Source organism: Stegodyphus dumicola, chromosome 1 (assembly GCF_044657685.1).
Source record: "Stegodyphus dumicola isolate Sdum_Otavi_A_Nest chromosome 1, ASM4465768v1".
Lineage (NCBI taxonomy): Eukaryota > Metazoa > Arthropoda > Arachnida > Araneae > Eresidae > Stegodyphus > Stegodyphus dumicola.
The window spans coordinates 21,158,988-21,174,496 of NC_140768.1; the positions used below are offsets into that span (position 1 = coordinate 21,158,988).

At 36.5% G+C, this 15,509-nt stretch overlaps 1 protein-coding gene across 2 annotated transcripts in view; it reads left to right on the forward strand.

Moving 5' to 3' along the window:
* Positions 1-15,509, forward strand: part of LOC118203451 (endosome/lysosome-associated apoptosis and autophagy regulator family member 2-like) — a 195,613-nt gene that overhangs the window by 147,434 nt on the left and 32,670 nt on the right. For both annotated transcript variants that reach the window (XM_085813430.1, XM_085813436.1), the window contains exons 14-17: positions 1,939-2,068; positions 7,948-8,057; positions 8,152-8,228; positions 9,139-9,184. In XM_085813430.1, the coding sequence (XP_085669556.1) occupies positions 1,939-2,068; positions 7,948-8,057; positions 8,152-8,228; positions 9,139-9,184 (363 nt within the window). The remainder of the gene's footprint in view (positions 1-1,938; positions 2,069-7,947; positions 8,058-8,151; positions 8,229-9,138; positions 9,185-15,509) is intronic.

The following is a 15,509-nucleotide window of genomic DNA, read 5'->3' on the forward strand; positions in this document are numbered from 1 at the left end:
GGAATTAATATAACATAGCATTTGTATATGAAATTATGTTTCTTATTGCATGAGGAAAAACAGTTTGAAAAACATTTATACCCGCATCTGCCTCAATAGCTTCAAAAACATAGATTTAAAAGTAATCTAGAAAGTTTTAAATATATACTTGTATCCTATGTTTTGTACAAATCATCCAAATATGTTTTCTGGGTAATGAAAGAGAAGATAAGTAAAATAAAACACACTTTTTTATATTGATCTCAAAAAGGTTTGAACAGTTTATCAAACAACTGAGACTGATACGATATTTAAACATGAGTTATACAACACAAATTCTGCTCTGCGTTTTCATTCTACCGAGGTGATTAACGTTCCAATTCATTGTAACAATAAAATTTTTAAACTCGTTAAATATAATCAACTAACATTAAATTCGTAAAATTTAATCTTCCAATTCGTTTTAAATTACTTCTTCAACTACTTCGTTTTAAATTCGTTTCTGCAACTGAGCTCACCAGCGGCCGAGCGGTAAAGACGCTGAACACTGGTAGTTCGGTCCGAGGATCGAATCCCGCGAACGGGCTGGCTGCATGGGCGTTTTCGTGGTTTTCCCCATGTGTAACGTGTATACGAGCCAGTTTCCCTTAGAAAGTCCTCCACGAAGGCATCCCTCCCTTTAGGCAGATAGCCCTCGTGTGCTTTGCCATAATTGAATAATCCCACAATCGTTTCTACAACTACTTTTACTTCGTTACTAAGGAGATTAGAATAGATTGAGTAATCCTGACGTCACAAAAGAGGAGCCAAGGAAAGGTTAGCAACATGACTTTAAGACTTATCATGGCCGCCATAAAACGTACAGGTGAGACTAATAAACATATTGTTAAATAAAATTGCACTGAATTTGAAAGCAAATATGAACGTCCGTAGGCTTAGAACAGTGTTTTAGGCATAATTTGCTTAGGCATAATGAACCATTGAAACTCCCAGTGATCTTCCAGATTTTACCATACAACATTTGGGTTATTGTTACCATTTACGCATTTTTATGTACCTAGATTTTATTAAATTTGAAGGAGTTATTTGAAATCCTTGTGACTTTTCTATATGCTAATTAGAAAATCATCTATGTTAAGGATTAAAATTAGAACGTTCGAACGATAAAGACGTAGACAACGCCGATTAGAATGTAAACAAAACCAATCATAATGAATTCCGTTTATGGTAGTGGCCACGATGAGAGGTGACGACATACAGTGACTTTTCCTGACTTCGTCCCGTGGGAGGCTTTTAAACCTTCTTGTTCATTACTGCTACATATACCACTACTATTGTACACCTACTTCATTTTAAATTCATTATATTTATTCTGCTAATTTAAAATTAGTAGGTTTGATCAATTAGGCAATGCATGCCAATAGGGTGTTCCTTAGTGAGCAGCGGTTTTGTGCAAGGAAGATGCCAGCTGTTTCGACTGTTTCATAAACTTGTGCCTATAATATAAACTAGAAGGCTTGTTTTCTCTCTGTAAGATCCAGCCGTGTCCGATGCCGTAATTAATAGACTCAGGTTTATCTTTTAATTTATTCACACCATCAACGTAAACTATATACACTTTGCACAAATAGAAATATATAAAATAATATAATTGTTAAATTTATAAAATCACCACACTGAGCATTCGGCCTCTCCCACAGAAAGCCAGTCTCCAACTTAATTGATAATAAATAACGTTTTTCCGCCTAGAGGGCGCTACTTATTTTCAGGGTTACAGTTTCGGAGGACTAGGCACTACACTCTCCATCAATCCAGGCAACAAACAGCTCTTATAGACTCTTCTTAACTTTGTTAATTACTGTTGTATGCGTGTTGTTTATTGCTTTCTAGTCATTTGGTTCCCGAGGAACCAGTAAAGTTTTCTTCGGTGATTGAAATCTTCTTACTTTTCCCTTTCAGGTACACGGAGGTGAGAGGCAGTACCCTCTTCACAGCTAGTGGTACTCAGTATTTCCACGTATTCAATATTTCTCTCTGTGGCCAGAGTGGAAAACCAGTCGCAGTCTGCAAGAACAATGTCACTTACCATGTAAGGGTACCATCTTATACTGCTTGCGCTTCTAAAGAATTATAATTATTACTTTTGGAATGTTATGAATTTTCCTTGTTGAGCAATAAATCGCATTATTTAAGATATGGTTGGAAAAATGTTAATAACGTGAGTTGCATGTAAAGAAACGCAGCTGACTTCAGCAAAAGCTATATAACTTTCATTCATTTGCTACAATACAAAAACTGCTCTGTGTTTTCATTCTACCGAGGTCTTAAATCATAGTAATAACAATTTTTTTTTAATTCAGTGCACTTACGTACGTGTGTATAAGAAATATAGTAGAAGACAGAAATATAAACACGCGTGTATTCAACTTTCATCAGTCCTTCCTCCTCCCCCCTCATACACTCACGTTTGTGAAAATTGCAACACCATGAAGGACTTACGCGAGTGAGCTGAAATTTTCAGGAAATGCAAAGTAGCGCATGATATGCAACTGATTAGAATTGCAAATCCGTAGCGCATGCGTATGCTGAGCAGCGCCCTCTGAACGGCTGATGGATCCGAATAAATAGACGGCTGTAGCGAGGCGTGTATGGTTATCGGTGGTTATCTGCTAGTGGTAAACGTTAACTCAATCTGTACTTATGCCTCGTCGACGAAAGAGAGCGAGATTTGAACAACTTACAGAGTTTGAACGAGGGAGAATCATCGGCCTTCGTGAAGCTGGATTGTCGTATCGTGCAGTAGCCTCTCGTGTGCAGCGTAACAGCAGCACAGTGATGCGCGTTTGGAAGCAGTGGACGGACGAGTGTCGGACAACTCGGAAATCCGGGAGTGGACCCCGAAATGTGACGTCAGCTCGCGATGATAGACACCTGGTCCGCATGGCGCGGACGGACCGTACAGCTTCCTCTAGACAATTGGCAGCACTGTGGTCAATAGCTACAGGTGTTTCATTGTGTGCTTCATCAATTCGTAGACGTCTGCTGCAGTGTGGACTGCGCGCACGGACTCCTTTATACAGGATCCCCCTAACGCACGACCATCGCCGCCTGCTGCTACAATGGGCCAATCAGCATAAAGACTGGCGTGCTGATTGGCAGCATGTCGTGTTTTCTGACGAATCCCGCTTTAATTTGTGGTACCATGATGGCCGCATTCGTGTCAGACGCTATGCCGGTGAACGCCACCTTCCGGAGTGCATTATCGAACGCCACAGTGGACGAACACCCGGAGTTATGGTCTGGGGCGCCATAGCATATCATAGACGATCTCAATTGCTACGAATTGTGGGCAATCTGAACAGCAACCGGTATATCCGTGAAGTTCTACAGCCCGAAGCTGTTCCCTTCCTTCAAAGCTTGCCAGGCGCTGTATTTCAACAGGACAATGCCCGCCCTCATACTGCTCGGATTGTTAAATCCTTCTTTGCAGCGCAGCAGGTACAGCTTCTTCCTTGGCCTGCGTGCTCCCCGGATATGTCGCCAATTGAACATGTGTGGGATGTCATTGGTCGGCGTCTTGCTCGTGATCCTCGTCCTGTTGCGTCTGCAGACGAACTTTGGGTACGCGTACAAACGATATGGAATGCTCTTCCTCAGTCAGACATTCAAACTTTGTTTGACTCCATGCCATGTCATGTAGCAGCACTTATTGCGGCGCGTGGTGGCCACACAAAATACTGATTCTGATCTCTTGTTCTATTTTGTTTGCTTTGAACATTTAATCATTTATTTGTACCACTACCACTCAACTGTGTATTAAATTGCATTTAATTATGACGATTCCTTCTTGGTGTTGCAATTTTCACAAACGTGAGTGTATATACTCCTGTGGTGTAATTGAAAGATCTGTGTTTTTTTAATCATAATTGCTACATTCAATAGAGTAAGTAATAGTAATGAATAGCATTTTTCAATAGTGTTTTGTGAAGTTAGCCTGAAAGTTGTATGCAGTCTCATGTAATATCTTAGATTGTAATACTGTAACTGAGCTTGATAAGTCCTAACCTTACAACCAGTAATTTCTACCTGAACACAGGACTATCAGTGACCTCACGTAGTCGGTAATTAGCACAAGACTTGAGGAGTCTGTGAGGACTTTCTTTTCCATCCTGTGTTTGTAGTAGTATGTTCTGTCGGCCCTCCTGAGGAGGGGGTGCAGCAGCATTAGATGTCTTCTCCAAGGAGGACAATTATGCTGTGAGACAAATTTTATAGTCGCAGGGTCAGCACTCCTCTTTTGCAGCGTAAAAGTGACCCCTGAGCTAAAATATAATAGACTATAACACTAAACTAGAAGAAAAACACGCTAATGTGACAATCAAAATCGTAAAAACAACCTTGTATTTAGCGTAAGTATATTGGAACACTAAATCGATTTCGAGGGCAGCTAAAGGTCCCTCCTCATCAGAAGAAAGAAATACATAGTAAGAAGAAAATAAAGGGGAAGGAGTCTCAAAAACACGTGGTCCTTATCAGCACTGCACGTGGTTATAACACTAGACCGTCAATCTCGGAACGCCTGCAATTGTTATCTGGGCGAGTTCAATATACGCAGGTGAGAGAAATAGAAAGGAAAAGTTCCGGAATGGTTTGCAACGGAAATAATTAGATCGTGGAATGGCTTTCAGTGGATACTAGGGAAAAAAGGGGTATGCTCGCTGACTTATTCCCGAACCGTGGAAGGAGTTTCACTGCTTATTTTTATGCTCCATGTTTTATCGAACATTTTATTTAAGGACAGATTAATTTTTATCAATTTATGAAACAAAAAAAAATATTTCGTAGAGAAATACGAGTTTGCAATGTAAAATTGTATGCTTATTTAAAATTTGCTTAAAGGCATAACGTTTTGGCGAAATTACATAATTTTGTTTATTCCAATGAAATTTAATATTTATTAGAACTCTTATTACGGTAAAGTAACAGAGTATTACATGAAGTTACAATACCTAATTGTAAAGTTTTTATTTACTTAAGGTATTGTAGAAAATTGTAACTGTAAATAAAAAGAGCAGACAATCAATAAGAATAATAAATAATGCACTTACGAACGAAACGCTAGCTACCCTCACAAAGCAGGAGCCCGTTCATAGTAGGCGCTCAATCCCGGAACGAGTGTAATTTCCTATATTCAAAATCCCTTTTCCTTTCTCCTCTTAGCTCATCCCTACTTTCACGTACCATACCTACAAATCTTGGACTTTTCCGGCAAACAATAGAATTCGTTCCGGGATTGAGCGCCTACTGGTTATAACCGTATTTTTAATCAGAGTTACACTGATTATTCGAAGTTCAGATTTTGAGCATGAAGGTGCAGTTGCCCCTCGCTCCCTATTTTTAACTTCGCTATTTTTTCTTGTCCCTTGTGTTACATGTTTGATCAGATAGCCTGGCTCAGTAAAAGTAGGCGGCCAGTGTAACTCTGATTAAAAATCCGGTTATAACCACGTGCAGTGCTGATAAGGACCACCTGTTTCTGAGACTCCTTCCCCTTTAGTTTTCTTCTTACTATGTATTTCTTTCTCCTGATGAGGAGGGACCTTTAGCTGCCCTCGAAATCGATTGAGTGTTTCAATATACTTACGCTAAATACAAGGTTGTTTTTACAATTTTGATAGACTATAACACCTCTCTTTGGATCTGGTCGACTGGATCCTGTTCCTTTCCAAGTGACCATTTAAATTGGGGAGAGTATAAAAATTATCTCATTCTCTCGTATGTGCTTCGGGGTGTTAAGAATTAGCATGTTCAGGTAGCACTGGAGGATAAGTGACCGAAGACGTTAGTTGATATATTACTTTTCCCAGCTCCAGGAAGCATAACAGTTTATGTAAGACTGACGTTATTGCATATTTCAAAGATTATTTTTTAAGTAATTGAGTTCGTGTCGAGATGATTGGATGCGAAATAATAGCATATACATGTGTGATATCACTATCTTTCATAAAGTAAAATTAGCTTATATATTCTTTTATTATCTGCTCCCATATTTATAACTTCTGTCGAGTAACTGGATGGTTCTGTGTGCTATCCGAAAACACATTTCTGATGATATCAAAGCACAAAGAACTCTACATCTCTTCTCTTACGAGAAAACGCCTTTGTATGCTATTACCGTTGGGTACAATAACATTTACCACGTACTTCTCAAAAGTAGATACTTATTACATGTTTAACCCATGATTGGCGAACATGGGTACTTAATACATATTTGCAATTTTTTTTACAAAGATAATTGCCTATCTCCAAGATCCTATAAATACCACCAGGGACCTTAGCTCGGTGATCTTTCTGGGACCTTCAAGGCCCACTTTGTTCATTTTCACCAGATAAAACAGAATAATGAGAGATTAAAGATTCTGGGTTACTCTAAAATCAAAGTCTGGATCTTTCGGGCCTAAGGGGTAATCAAACTCTGCTTATCATATATTTGTCACCTGCTTCCTGAATATGAGTGCTTGGTAAGTATCTACCCCAGACTTCCCAAAATATTGGGACTTGAGTTGTCCCATATTTTAGTTTTCTTTTCCACGTGCTAATTCAGTTTTAGTTTATGCACTTGTTTTAATTTCAAAAACACGTCTTTAGAATAGTCGTAATGTTGTTGTTTACCTAGGCCTTGTAACTACGTGCAAGGAACAATACCGTCATAACGCGATTAAAACGTGTGCAAATACCTAAGAGGTATCTTTACAATTAAAAACACAGGTACAAGACGCATTGCGCATTTGTATAGATCCTAAATATCAAAAACTTTTATGTGCCGAAGTTCAGTTTTTTCGAGTCCCTGAAATCAGCTTTTTCATTCAGCTTTCCTTTTATCGGGTGAGAGTGATTTATTTTCACAGGTAAGTTTGCATATTATGAAACCAGTTCCTTCTTCGAGCTCCTAAATATAAGACCTTCTGTAATGACTAGCAGCGGCCGAGCCGATAAAAAGTCGCTGAGCACTGGTAGTTCAATCCGAGGCTCGAATCCCGCCGAACGGACTGGCTGCATTGTGGTTTTCTCCACGTGTAACGTGTATAAGAGCCAGTTTCCCTTCGAAAAATCTCCACTCAGGCATCCCTCTCCTTAGACAGGTAGCCCTCGAGTGCTTTGCCATAATTAAATAAACAAAACCAAACTAAAAAGGATAAAAAAAGAGTGTACTAATTTTAACTTTGTTTGTCCGTATAAAATTTCCCTCAGAAAGTCCTTCGCTGCACTTAGGCAGGTAGCCCTCGAGTGCTTTGACATAATTAAATAAACAAAACCAAACTAAAAAGGATAAAAAAAGAGTGTACTAATTTTAACTTTGTTTGTTCGTATAAAATTTCCCTCAGAAAGTCCTTCGCTGCACTTAGGCAGGTAGCCCTCGAGTGCTTTGACATAATTAAAAAAACAAAACCAAACTAAAAAGGATAAAAAAAGAGTGTACTAATTTTAACTTTGTTTGTCCGTATAAAATTTCCCTCAGAAAGTCCTTCGCTGCCCTTAGGCAGGTAGCGCTCGAGTGCTTTGACATAATTTAATAAACAAAACCAAACTGTAATGGGTAAAAAGAATTTACTAATTTTAACTTTCTTTATCCGTATAAACTTATAAGCATGACTTTGTGCATGTTTATTATTAAGAAATGTCAAGGAATCCAAACTGTCAGAGACATTTAGGGAAACAGTCTTTTCGAGTTAGCCCATACTTCGCGCCTGCTTCTTCGTTTACTTAATATAAATTGGTAAATTTCTGAAGATCACTTAGTTATTCAAATAGGACAATATGAAAAAACGAAATAACTCAAAATTGTACCTGATTATGTTAATGTAAACTCTCTTGTCACTTCTTCACATAATAATTTTCATCATATATCAACTTTATTATTGTTTTCCTCAGGGTGAGGATTTACTCATTGTTTGTCTTTTTTCTTAGTCGCTGGATCCCCAGACGGAGGAAATGGTTAACAGCTTTGTGTGTCGCGCCACAATCGTACCGTCACAAAATGGAGCTGGAAGTGTGCCACTTCTCACGCAGTCTGTCAGGTGAGACTAGAATTGCCATGTGTTTGAAAGTTTAAAAAAATGTGCTTGAATGTAACTGATATTTATTTATTTATTTCATTTTTCTTCGATGTAGCCTGGGAGACACTTTGATTGGTATCACAACCAAACACAAGCTTGGACACTTGGAAGTGGCGGAGGAATTTGTTCAGAGTATGTGTTTTGCCTTCTCTGTCCTAAGTGTCGATATAATAAAAATCAGTGATATTTTGAGTCACAAAATGAGCAAACAAAATTATTTTTAATCTGCGAATTTGAGCACGGTATCAATAACTAGACTTAAGTACAAGACATGATTTATCACACCTCTTACTAGACTTTCTGTAAATTTCTGATTAAGGGGACTTAATACAATTTGATAAAACTTTTTATCAATTTTTATGAATATTATTAAATGCTTTTGTCAGCAAAATAACTTGAAGCTCAAAAATATTTTTTCTGTAATTTTAATTAATTCTTTAAATTTTAATTAAAACATTTTTTAAATATTTTAATTAAAAAAATTAATTTAAAAATCTTTTAAAAATTTTAATAAATGAATAAAGTATTTTCCTTCTTCTGCTGTTTTCAATTTTTTTATTCCAATTTCTTTATTGTGCTTGTTAGAATCTTCTTTATAACTCAGAGGATCGATTCTGCAATAAATGAATTAATTTCCAAGAAAAAATATTAAAAACATATTTATATATAAAAACTTTGAACAAAATATGATTTCAAATGCATTTTCATTTCCAATAACTTTTCTTCTTAATATTTTGTAAAACTCATTCTTGTTTCTATAAAGTACTCGTATATAATAAACACGCAGTAAAATATTAAATAATTTAGTCGACATCTGTGTAGGCTGTAGGACTCAGAGTAAAAGGATTTATCGAAAAAATGCGAAATGAGAAAATGCAGTTTAAAGAATGTAAACGCTGAAAATGGTCATAAAAACATTTCCAAATACTATCTGTAAATAGTACTATTGCTTGATTTTCTTCTGCTACTATGAATTTCCACTGTAACAGTATTTGATATATCTGAAGATGTCGTTTTAACTTCCTCGTACTTTCCTTTACAGGTGCTGAAGGACAGTCTGACATACATTTCTTTTATACATCATCAGAGTAAGTATATGCTATAATCAAATTTACAATTCAGACCTCCAGCCTTAAGAACGAGTTACGTTCCGGGCGACCTTTCGTACCATATATTTGTTCATAAAAGTTTCTAAATTCGCTACGCATATCTCTTAACGATGTTTGTGAGATAAGAAGTATAAATATTATGAAATAAGCTAAGAAAGTACTAAAACAAATACCGTATTTCTTCGCCTATTTTTCCCCCTCGCGTAATTCTCCCCTAGCTTTCTAGCGCTAGGTTCTGAAACTTTTAAACGCATTCACATAATTTTCCCTCCTTCTGAGGGTTAGATTATTGGTAAATTGTATTTCCTCGTTATGGCTTCAAATCCCAGCGAGAGGTTAGCCGCATGGACGTTTTCGAGGTTTTCCCATATATAAGATGGGTATGAGCCAGATTAGCTTACAAATCCTCCATGAAGATGTCCCTTACATGAAGCAGACAGCCCTCACGTGCTTGGCGATAAAATCGAACCTAATCACAAGTTTATATACACTCAGTTGGTCTCATTGCGGTAGAAATACAACAAGATGCGGCAACTTTAGGCCTAATTTCAGCGATAACGATTAGATAACGGGGATGTGATTCTCATATGGAGTTAGAAGTTCCAAGATGAACATCACAATGCATTTATTGACGCATCAAACTTCAAGCAACAGTCGCATCATAACCCACAGCTTGGTGATCTTCTGCAGGTACATGATTTCATTTAGTAGATGCTCCGACAATGACGCCGAGGCTGGGGCAGTTCTCCCGTCAAGTCTTCTTTTGCGAAAACGCTTTTAGCACCGAAACGTCAGCGGTTATGCTTGTTGTGGTTTGGCATCAGAGCTTTCTGAAATGATAAATGGCACAGTATTATGTTCCAAGTTAACCTTGATTCTGTGCTGATGATTTTCAGTCTGGAGGTAGTTTAACAATTAGGATACTTTTTGCCTCTGTTGAACGTTAATCAGTTTGATGGCATGAAGTTATAATTGAGCAAACATCAACTTCAGTAATCGATAATTTATAATGCACATAGCAGGTACAATGATGGCACACACACTGATGGTTAGGTTTGGTTTGTTTCATTTCATTACGGCAAAGCACACGAAGGCTATCTTAAGCAGAGGGATTCCTTTATGGAAGACTTTCTGAGGGAAACTGACGTGAGAGCTATCTTGTGTGCCCATTACACATCACACTGACTGATGAAGTGTTGCAACCCCTTGTTCTACTGAATGTTCCAAACATAAGAAAATAGCATTTTCCAAAAGCATAACGATCACATACAACAAAACCAGTAGATATTTTTTGAAAAATATCAGAAATATTTCTTGGCCAGCAGATTTTCCAGATTTATTGCTACTGAGAACCTAACGGCATGCTTTGTCATGATACAAATGTTCTTCAAAACTTTTGCAATGAGTAAAATAGTGTACATATTACAATGAAATTCCCAATTGCAATTTCATGTTTGTCTTGTGGATAATTGCAACACAGTGTGCAAATTGCTATGGACGCACATAATGAGATGTGCTAACTGTTAAGGACACGAAGTTATGATGTATCAAAGTGGACTAGTAGTATTTACTTGAACGATGAACTTAACAAAAGTGAACATAGACTAGCCTACACAACATCATATACTTTGGGCTATGGAACTATCAATTGCCTGAACTGATGTGACTGGCTTACTCTGTGGATAACTGCAAAAATAATACGGACACACATCATTAGGTGTGTAACTGATAAGAACATGAAGTTAAGATGTATTGAAGAAGACATAGGTTTAAAAACTGGTTAATATATAAGTTCCACTATCCACAACATAGATCCTATCCATGACAATGTAATTATTAATTGATCGTATATTTATTTTCATACGGCTTATTATGTAACAATTATTGTATAGATGACAGTGTCAATTTAGCATTGTAATATTACTATCATTGATTCAGTGAATGCCGCTGGCGGTGGATTGTAGATTCTTTTCCGTCGCATGGACATATAACTCTGATTGGTGTAGAACCTTAGGTCGGAGGTCCATGCGACTGCGTATCAGTATAAAATAAACCTTTAATCATTCTCACATTGTCCGCATTTCATTGCACAGCACATAATTCTGCGCTTTGTCTAGGACTGTAATATCTAGGTAACTATACTTCCCGAATTTGTTAGAAATTAAAATTACTCTTTCAAAATGCATTCCATTGCCTGTATACTAAGTTCAAGTGTTTGAAGAATTTATCCAAGGTGCTGGATTTTTGTATATGCCAATTAAAAGTCTACTTTGCTACGTAACGCATGACTTAATTGGCATTATAAGTAACTGCGGTTTTAATGGAAAAAGATAAGATGGTACATGAAAATTCGGTAACAGGGATTTTGCAAACAGAAGAAGCCATCGAATTCGTACTAAATATCTACACTTGTTGAAAAACAGCGATATTTGCATTAATTATGATCCTGTTTCAGTTCACCCTGTATATTGTGTAAATAAAAAGTTATCTAAATAGCTGCGTCATAAACGCATTTTCTGAATAATTTCTTATTTAAATACACTTTCAATTAATGTTAATATATTTCAGCAGCAGCCAAAGAAATTTATTTTTATGCCTAAAAATTCTTCCAAGTTTTCAGTGTTTATTATAGGTTTATAATAGCTATTTTTAATTTTTTACGTTACCTCTTTTGATACTATATGCACAAGAGCTCATTTCATATGAAAATATAAATTAGCTAATACGAAGAAGAGTTTAAGAACTTATAGAGAATATTAACTAGTTAATAAATGCCGGGTTTAGCTTGCACTTGTTTACAAAATGAAGTGAAATATTGCACGGATTATTTCCAGTTTCCGACCCTCTCTGCCAGATTTAGCTTGAGAGATGCCTTCATTTGATAAATTATATTTTTAACTTTTTATATTATATTCCACTATAGAATAGTTTAAGGTGAGCGTAAATCAAATTTATTATAACTTGATTTCATTCAACTTGATTTCATTCAAATGCAGCATTTAATACAGGAATCAGGATTTTTTTGTAAAACCTTTGAGTTAAATTGAATTTTGTAATATATCTGTTAAAGTTCTCTTCGTAAGTTATGGTAGTAAAAGTTTTGCGGGTTACCTATAAGTTGTCTTAAACTTTAATTAGATGTTAAACGATAACTAACCGCACTGGCATATAACCTAACAGTGTAGGGCTCGGTAAATTTATAAAGTTTGATTTTCTGTAGAAGCATAAACTCAGCACAAACTCCTAACAGACTGTGAGCAACTTATCGCTGCAACTGAAGATACAGACAGAGACCCGAGAAGGTTTAAATAAAACTTTTTTTTATTAAATCGGACTTTGATCATATATGCAAGAATCGTGTTTATAATTCAGCCAACTACTTGGGACGTTGCAAAGCAAAGAAATAGTAAATTCAAATTTCAGATGATTTAAAACTAAGTCCAGTAGCCTAGGTCTATACAAAGGATTTAACTCGAAGTTGGCTCAAAGCATCTTACCGTCGTAACAATTTAAATATCGGCAACTATAATGCAAAATCGAATAATACAATATTTCCTGAGCTAGCTAATCTATTAACGTGGTCTTGAAAGGCAGAACACGTTTTGAATTAAAGCCCCGAAACCTTCCTTTAAATACTACTAAATCTTTCTGCTTCGTTTACATTCTGGTAGGGAAGCAGAAACAAGAAGGGACAAACACACCTGGTGAAGGACCTCCCACCGAGGTCCTCATTATACGGGACCCATAAAGAGTTTGATATCCAACACCCGTGGGACTTTCGTTATCGCGGGCGAACCCCCGCAGTCCCCGTTCGGCTTTTACTAAGCATTGCCAGAACGCTTCGTTGCAAATTTTAAAACGTTGTCACCTTGCCTCCGGGCACCACTCCATTGGCAAAACCACATTGTATTAAGGTGCTCTGTCCGCTTTGTCAGTCCCCGCCACGAAAACTGAATGGGGTCAAACCCCCGGGAACTCAGTCGACAAATGAACTATGTAGCTCCACCACAGCCGAAGGAACAGACACGACAGTACCAGTACGGTTCCTGCCAAGCCTGAACCAACCTGAGCACAATACTCGGGTTCTAGTCCTGTGAAGATAATTTGTATACCCCCGTGGTTGAGACTGCCTAGGTACAGATCCTAGCCAGTACTTCCCAGGCGTTCGCCTGAGTCAACCCCCGGGGGGGGACAAGAAGGGACAGTAAAGATCCCAAACATAAAATAGCTGGTTAGTGAGAAATAATCGTAATAACCCTACAAAATTAAACTAAGTATAGTTCGGTTGCCTGATCTGCGACCATGAGCGTGAACACGCATGCGCCATTCGGACCGAATTATTCTCAAAATAGGTTGGAAGGATGGGACTTTCTTTCGCTCGAACATATAAATTCTGTCTTTCCGGAGAAGAGAAGATTTTCACGTGACTTTTCACGTCGCAGCAAGTAATAACGCCCCTTTTGGACAAATCTATGTGTTTTGGCAGAATGCCAGCCAAGGTTGCGTTTGAAATGGTCGGACTATTACTTTAGCAAAAGAAGTAATAAGAATACTGTTTTCATCTCGCTGGGATCCCGTCAGGTTTCCTTGAGATCCGATACGAAACATAAACTTGCTGCCAGTTTATGTGGCATACGATGAAGAATTTAATTTCCAATTGTGCTAATATTCGGTTTATTAATCTAAAAATAAGCTATTTTACAAAAACTATATCTTTTTCAATAAAGTTTTGATGCTTTTTCTTTTACCTTTTTATATTCAAAAATGAAATACAGAAACAAGCGCTGAAACTTTTATATTGGTGGCATCTTTTAAATTATGTACATTATCGTGGCTGAACCGTTTCATCGGGGACTTTTAATTTCGAACAAGGAAGCTTCTTACACGCTGTCAAGTATAAAGTAAGCCCTAATACTTCCCAAGGTATTGCTAAGATCCATTAACTCAAATCATCAGAGATACCTTTTGCATGCCTGTCGTACAAAGATTTGAATCCCACCTTCACTTATTAAAATATTAAGTTTCGAAAGCCAGGATAGAAAAATTGAATGTTAAGCAACACATCGGATGTAGGAAAAATATTCGTCCTGATTTAACATATTATTTGCATAAGGAAAAATTTAAAGACTTTTTTGCGAGATGGTTACCTGTACATGTACAGATACTAGATAGAATGTTTTATGATGTCTTGAACAATACCGACTGTAATGATCCTGATTCACTAGCTGGCAGATGTTCCTTATGAATATCATATCGATAACCAATGTTAAGGCTTACTGAAGACTTGTGATGAGTGTCTGACAGATGTCGCGATACATGATGTTCTACAGGTGGTGAATATTACTCACGTCTTCCACAGCAAATTTAATCCTTTATGCCATATTCAGTAATATCAGTAACAGAAGTAAGAAATTAAAAATTAGAGATTAACAAGTGCTTTAATAAGAATTTTTTTCATGTAAGTTATCTATGCAATTAAAGAGCAAATGCAATTGATTTTCTTTGGCACAAAAGCTAACAACTCTTCACCATGTGAAAACAATCCTTTTTCAGAATGAATGATTATTTTGGAACGTTTTAAAATAGTGTTCATTACGAAATTGTCTTTTTTTTTTTTTTTTTTTTTTTTTTTTTTTTTTTTTTTTTTGTTGTGTGTTCCAAAATTCAAGTCGTTTCTTCTTCTTCTTCTTCTTTTTTTAATAAAAGTTAAAAGAATACCTTCAACCCACATTTCAAATACATGTGAGGAGCTACATGCGGTAGATTACATTTTTTTTAGCGATGAACATATACCCCTACATATATGTAACTGAAATTTATCGCAAACGTATGCATATATTTATTCTAACAGAAAAAAAAAAGCATAGTTAGAATCACTCCAAAAAATTAGCGTAACTATTAATAATAAAATACGCATAATTATTAAAGTAATAAATAAATAAAATAAAATAAAAAATAGGGGGAAAGTCTGAAAGGTTTTCAGATTTTAGCTGTTTCCCAAAAGGGTTTGTTAAGGTTTTTTACGCTCTTGCTGAGCTCGGATTCTACCAATTTGCTGTTACACTCACTCCTACTAACCTTTTTTTTTTTTTTTTTTTTTTTTTTTTTTGTCATTTTAGTATACTTTTCTTCGCACTTATGCCATATACTATTCAACAGCAACATTACAAAAAAAAAAAAAAGCAGCATAAAGTATACGTTTAGAATTATCGATGCAGCGTTAAGCTTTGCCATACATTTTTCTGGTTTTTTTTTTTTTTTTAATTCTTTTCTCAGTTTATCATATCAATGTTCTGTTTTCTTA